The sequence below is a fragment of the Penaeus monodon genome, chromosome 12 (assembly GCF_015228065.2).
Source record: "Penaeus monodon isolate SGIC_2016 chromosome 12, NSTDA_Pmon_1, whole genome shotgun sequence".
NCBI lineage: Eukaryota > Metazoa > Arthropoda > Malacostraca > Decapoda > Penaeidae > Penaeus > Penaeus monodon.
In genome coordinates, this window is record NC_051397.1 from 15899041 (window position 1) to 15906540 (window position 7500).

Sequence of the window (7500 nt, forward strand, 5' to 3'; positions counted from 1 at the left end):
AAGAAAAGAAAGAAAAGAAAAGAAAAGAAAAGAAAGAAAGAAGAGAAGAGAAGAGAAGAGAAGAGAAGAGAAGAGAAGAGATGAGAAGAGAAGAGAAGAGAAAAGAAGAGGCAAAAAAAGAGAAGAGGAAGTGGAAGAGGGAGGAGGAGGAGGAGGAGGAGGAGGAGGAGGAGGAGGAGGAGGAGGAGGAGGAGGAGGAGGAGGAGGAGGAGGAGGAGGAGGAGGAGGAGGAGGAGGAGGAGGAGGAGGAGGAGGAGGAGGAGGAGGAGGAGGAGGAGGAGGAGGAGGAGGAGGAGGAGGAGGAGGAGGAGGAGGAGGAGGAGGAGGAGGAGGAGGAGGAGGAGGAGGTGGAGGAGGAGGAAACAATAGATGGAGATGGAGATGGAGAAGGAGAGGGAAAAAGAGATGGAGATGGAGAAGGAGATGGAGAGGGAGATGAAGATGGAGAAGGAGAGGGAAAGGGAGAGGGAATAAACAAAACTATAGTAAACATTGCATCCACCCAGCACAGTGGGTTAATCACAGATAATATAATGTATTTAGAAGTGACAAGCTTTCTACCATGGAACATACAGTGTAGTATAAAATATCATTCATTACCTAATGATAAAGAAAAGTTACAATCTCTAATAAAAAACTTAGAATACTGGAAGAAAAGACAACAGCACACAGAACAGCATCAGTTCTCTCTCTCTTATTACTCATCAAGAGAATCACATGTTTAATATCTGTCTGTTTTATTTCTAGTTACATCTGAAAAAAAACTGAAAACTGTTTATGTGCCCATTTTGTGGTATAGAAATGTTACACATATCCATGGTACTAGTGGTTACTTGAAAAATCTACAGCAAGATCTAAGAAGACAAATTTTAAATTCAAGTTTTAGTCTAGGCAAACGATCCAAACACACTTAAATTATTCATATGCTTTCTATATCTTAATTACACTACCTGCAGTAAGAGTAACAAAACAGTAATGGACATTATAACTATACTGCTCCTCCTAACAGTAGTATCTTATGTCAAAATTCAATTACCTGATTTGATTCAAGTGAAAAAATTGATAGTTTATAAAGGCTTTCCCCCACTTTTATGTGTTTTTGTGCCTAATGAGGTGCCACATACCATTAAATAAATCTGAGGAACAGTAGTGTCAATGTAGGCCAGCCAATTACTACAATAAAAGCAAATTTGTATAAAAGTAATCATATAGCAGATCAGATTGTGTCGTTGTAAACACATGTCAAACTCCATACTTTACAAAAACTTATTCAGATTATTTACTTTATTTGCTCTTTCAGATTATTCTAAGTTTTGAAAAACAGTTGCAATTTCTACACTGTAAATAATAAATACTAAGATATTTTCTCATGTAACTCCTTATTATTGATAATAACCTCGATTCATTACATATGTTGATGTATTATTCCCATACGTCCTCAAAATTCTATATCTCAAGTGCTTACCCTGGGATGGTATGTATACATCCCATGTCCACTGTGTTTTAAGTTTAATCATTTTATTTGCATAGATGGTTTCCATGACTTTTGTCATTAGACAATCAGTTAATGCAATGCCGACGGGTATGGCATGTACATACATGTCATGCCCACTGAGAGTTTACTTTATTAATTGTTTTCACACACAGATGGCTACACTTTCACTTGTGCTAAGTCACCAATGAGCCATTTACAAGTACCGCTTATCTCACCCATTTACCCTTTTCCTTGATTTACGAAAATATTTGACGTTATCTTATTTTGCTATTACTAATGTTTATAACATTATAGTATTTATAATATTTGTAAAAAAAAATAATACCATCGATATTCAGAGCATTAGTTAAAAATACGTTTTTCTTGCCAACTTAAGGAAAGGTGAAATTAGGTAAGGTCACAAGTTCTATAATTGACTCCTTTGTGGCTAAGCACTAGTAGAGCGATCTATGTACCGAAACATTTCTCACACTCACGCACACACGCACACACGCACACACGCACACGCACATGCACCGCACACGCACACGCGCACACACATACAAAAAAAAAAAAAAAAAAAAAGGCTTATTTGATCTCACCTACTTAAGCTATTCCTTGAAGTTTTATTTTTTATTCCTATTCCTATTCCTATTATTAATAGCATTATCATTATGATAATATCACTATTAATAATAATGTAGTAATAATAATGACATTATTAGAAACAAAGCCTTTTTTCAAGGAATAATGTAAACAGGTGAGATCATGTAGGCCTATACATGACACCATAGTGACTAGTGTATGTGATGCCAGATATGTGTAAACAACATCGAAAAAATAAAACTACCCTGGAGAGAGAACCCATCCACAGCCAACGAGTAACCAATGTTACCAACAGGCCTATCAAACTATACCCATAAGTCTACTGGCATGTAATTCAAAACTACCTCTTCTGCTTTCTAAGTGGAAAATATATGAGAAAAATACTTGTTATTGAAACTAATGGTCACATGCAGACTATTCTCTAGCTGAAGTTTGTAAATCTGCAAATGTGTAATTGTATGATTTTCTTCCTGTACTGGATTTCTTTCTTGATTATGTAAAATATCACTGGACTACATTTTTCACTATCCTGCACCAAAGTACAAAAATATATGCGTAACTGTATACACATGTATATGCAATGTATATAATGAAATGGTTACTGCTATTGCACTATTACATAATTACAGTTTTGATCAGTTTTTCTTTTACTACTTATGCACCCCTGTAATAGCCTACTGTATAGTGCATCTGCTAAAGAAAAAAATATCCAATTATGCAATAAATACAATAAGTACTATATACCATAGTCAAATGGTCCCAACACTCATAAAACAAATATATATACAAATATAGTAAGTACAACATCTAATGCTGCAAGTAAAAGATCTACTTCTTAAGAAATATAAAACTGTGTTAAAATAAAAATATATCAGACTACTTAATTAGGCACTATTCAGGCACCTTCTGGATTAAGGAAGATGCTGTCATTAAGCAATAAATTCTTTAGTAAATGACTAGTGTTCTCTTTGGCAATTTTTTACCAGACTAGAGGAGATTCTCTCTAATAAAATGTTCACATCTTTAATATTTGAAGGTGCTAAGGCTTGCGAGATTTAATGTTGCTTATAGGAAGGCGGTCAACCCTGGGGATCAATTGGTTAAACAAGTTAACAATGATCTTCTTGAATGAAAGAGCAACAAATACTTCAAATTTCTAGTTTGCAGTTCACTATACTACATGTCTGTAGGGATATGACAACTCATTCTTATCAAAAATAAATAGAGAAAATACTGTATCACATCATAATTGCAATACTACAAATTGAATGTGGATTTCCTGTAAAAGTGAATACCTAGGCATATCCAATGTCATTACACATAAAACTTCTTAAACAGTATATATTCTGAATAATGGGTGGAATTAAATCATCCCATTTCACACTCTTATGATGCCTAAATTTCTTCTATTGAATACTTCCTAGTGTAATTAACTTCCACAAGTCTGACGGACTGTAGTACAATTATTACTGGACGCACACACACTACAAGCATTTCACTGATGCTTGCTGATGCCACATACAAACTCAGCAGGACAGGTCTCACCACGCCATTCACAAAGGGATGCAGGAGATACTCCACTATGAGAATCAGCGTGTCAACAAACAGTGGCCTTATTAGCCCCAGAAGAATAAATCTGAAATAAAAAAGAGATAGAAAAAGATGGAAATATTAAGTCACTCCCTATGAAGGAACATTTTGTAGTAATTCAATCTTGTTTTCTGTTGCGTATCTGAGACAAGAAATATATTCATGTTGTATAAATTTCAATCTTCTTTGGAATGAAACAGACAATCATTCAGGTTAAAACAGAAAATAGTAATCTAAGATAAAAAATGAGAGAAGAGAAAGAAAGAGAAAGAAAAAGAGAGAAAGAGAGAGAGAGAGAGAGAGAGAGAGAGAGAGAGAGAGGAGAGAGAGAGAGAGAGAGAGAGAGAGAGAGAAGAGAAGGAGAGAGAGAGAGAGAGAGAGAGAGAGAGAGAGAGAAGAGAGAGCAAGAGAGAGAGAGCAAGAGAGAGAAAGAGGGAGGGGGAGAGGAGGGGAGAGGGAGAGGGAGAGGAGGGGAGAGGGAGAGGGAGGGGGTGAGGAGTAGTGAGTGGGGAGGAGGAGTGAGAGGGAGGAGGAGGGAGTGAGTGAGTGAGTGAGTGAGTGAGTGAGTGAGAGAGGAGAGTGAGATGAGGAGTGAGGAAGGAGAGAGAGAGAGAGAGAGAGAGAGAGAGAGAGAGAGAGAGAGAGAGAGAGAGAGAGAGAGAGAGAGAGAGAGAGAGAGAGAGAGAGAGAAAAAAAATTCTGCTTACCTAAGCAAATGATGAAAGAATAATGCAAAGCAAGTGAATGGAAAAGTTATGAATGCAAATATTTCTCCTAAAGCTCGGTTAGTGATTTCCACCGGCTTTTTCCCAGCTGATTCCAAGATAGTTTCACCTACAGACAAGACAAGGGGTGGTGGACTGGAAAAAATAATAAAATAGAAATCTATATATATGATAAATGCATATCATTTAAATTATTCCTATATATGTATAATCACATACAACTGCACATGAAATACGATTTAAAGTAAAGGGCAAATACAATTTCCTGTAGTCATTTCTCAACAATATTCTCTTTGGACTGAAGATACTGAATTTTTTGTAACAGTATAAGATTATAATGTTAGTGATAATTACACCTTCCAAAACTTAAGTTTGTTTTACAACAAAAGTATTAAATAAACTTACTCCCAAACCCTTATGAACAGAAGCTATTTTTTTCTTTAAAAAAACATAATGGGATAGACATCAAATATTCTTTATCTTTATTTTGAATGAATAACAAATACAAAAAAAATACACTTTTTGGCATAACAAAAAAACTTTGTAAACCTACCATTCTTTCACAGGTAATGAACTGTAGCTGCAGTTTGACATGAAACGTTGAGATTCAGAATTGCTACCAACCCCAAACTGGTCTATCGTATGACTCTGTCTCAGTGGCACAGTACCGAGGCTTTTGCCAATAGTTGGATCCCGTGTTGGGGTACTGGTGTTTGCGGGTTTCTTTAAGATGGGCCCTAAGGGAGCTTGGGATCCTGGTGGCATGTCTACAGAATCTTGTTCCTCATCCCCTGAGTAAAGAAGGCAATCATAAATCCTGTTTCATTTGAACAAATGACAATAAGAAATAATCAAAAGACCAATTGAGTAATTCTTCCTACTAACTCAAGTCACCAGGAAAATGCTGTGCTCATTTTTTATTTTTTGTGAAATGTCTCTGCACATAGATGGCTCTGCAAGTGTTTAGCCACAAAGGAGTCAATTAGTAGACCTTGTGACCTTACCTCATTTCACCTTTCCTTGAATTTACGGGAAAAACATTTTTTTACTAATGCTATGAATATTAATGGTGTTATTTTTATTATAGACATTATATTACTATAATCTTATTGACATTAGTAACACCAATATAAAATAACGTAAAATATTTTCGAAAATCAAGGAAAAGGGTAAACGGGCGAGACAGGCAGTACTCATAATTGGCTCATTGGTAACTTGGTAGAAGTGTAGCCATCCATGAGTAAAAACTCATAGTGGGTATGGCATAAACATACATGGGTTAAGGTGAAGATGGTGGTTTCAGCCAGTGGACAAATTGATGAGGAAGCAATAAACACAGTGAACTGTCACATCTGTCACATCTGTCACAGTGAACTGTGACAGATGTTGAAATGTTATGAATTCCATGTTACAATCTTCACTAAAATTTCATCCTTTTTATGAAAGTGTAATACTGAAAAGTTTATTAGGCCCTACATATCTTGCACAAAGAAAATTTCCTTTAAGGTCATTCAGTAATGAAAAAAAAAACAAAGCTACCTACATCCCTAAAATACCCAATAGCATGTTGACAGCTTGATCAAGTGACAACCTCTTCTGGAATAAAGAACAATTTAAGTAATGGAAGAGTTTGTTTGCTATTAGTCTCAAAAGTAGTACTGAATGTAACTCTTATCTTTTTAGACAAATTCTGAACATATGAGCTCAAATAAGTACATAACTACATTGGTTTATTTTATTCTATCTAAATATCCAAAATATACAGAATGCTGTATCTAAACACTGCATTCTCAACCCTTTCCCGACGGGTAGTATTCATAGTGGTCTGGGCCCCGCTGCCGGGGGCTTATATCTATCAAGCATGTGCAACCGCTCATGCCCAATACCAGCATCCCTTGCCGTTTCTTCGTAATACTAAGAGCATATGTTGTATTTTCAGTTATCATTATTTTCTAAAGTCTCTATTTGCCATGTTTCCTGATAAATTAAGACTGAAGGATATTTTTGTTGTAATATAGACTCCATAGTTGATCATTATTCGCTCTATAGTCTGAATAAAATAATCAGTGTGTGGTATCATGGAGTTGAAATCGTAGGTTTTGTTGTATTTTTTTATTTTTGTATAGTAAAAATGAGAAAGTGTTAAGAACTACTTAATCACAGAAAAATTATATTTTGCCATGGTAGTAACAAAAAAAAATCATGGCATGACCATACACACACCATGGCATGTACGTACATGCCCCCGGCAGATAGTCCAGCCATGCCATGGCATGTACGTACATGCCACCCGTCGGCAAAGGGTTAAGAATTCTTTCTTTAATATTTTTCACATATTTCTTTGTCTGGGCCACAACTATCCATACAGCTAATAAAAAAAGGGAAAATATAAAATTGTAAACAATTTAATGACATTCAAAATGACAAGCCAGATGCAAACCTACCAACAAAGGCCTTATTATCCACTCCTTGTGCTTTAATATTTTGCAAGCCATGAAGTGCCTTCTTTGCTCCTTTTTTCAGTGTCTTGGCTCCTCTCCCCCCCTTGACATCCTCTTCACTGTCACCCCTCCTCTGCTGGCTGGAGGCAGAGGGGTCAGACTGCTTGCTTTTTGGCTTCACTGTTGAATAGAGTGGGTCGTCTGAATCGCTCTCCTGTCCAGCACTACCGTTGACTGTGGCTGTATCTGTCAGAAGAAACAGAGGATAAATTATGTGTCTATCCAAAGAAAGTATGTATCTATTGGGGAATAAATTTCTTTTCTATGAGATGAAAATAACTGTATTTTTCTTTTTTTTCAGATGAAACAGGGAGAAAGCTATCCCAAGTAGAAATACATGGCTGGTTGAGGTTCCAAAATTTAGACCTAACCTCTGGATGAAGACTGAAAAAGAACTTTGAATGGAGCAAAAGAAACTGGAAAACCATTTTGATACAGACTAGACATGAAATCTTCACTAAATGAACATAGAGAAATGTAGCATTGAAGAGTAAAAAAAATCCATTTCTTCTAAAAAAAAAAAAAATTCATTATAAAGTATACTGAGAGACTCCCAAAGAAAGAAAAATTAATGGCATTATTGGTCACAAAAAATCAATATTTC

General features: G+C 35.9%; 1 protein-coding gene across 1 annotated transcript in view; it reads right to left on the minus strand.

The window, feature by feature from the left end:
• Positions 1-2053: 2053 nt before the first annotated feature.
• The window catches only part of LOC119579331, a 13103-nt gene continuing 7656 nt past the window's right edge, over positions 2054-7500 (minus strand). Inside the window, exons 5-8 of the mRNA XM_037927095.1 lie at positions 6840-7082; positions 4949-5186; positions 4378-4530; positions 2054-3716 (exon numbers count right to left, since the gene is read on the minus strand). Of these exons, the coding sequence (XP_037783023.1) occupies positions 3476-3716; positions 4378-4530; positions 4949-5186; positions 6840-7082 (875 nt within the window). The 3' untranslated portion in view covers positions 2054-3475. The remainder of the gene's footprint in view (positions 3717-4377; positions 4531-4948; positions 5187-6839; positions 7083-7500) is intronic.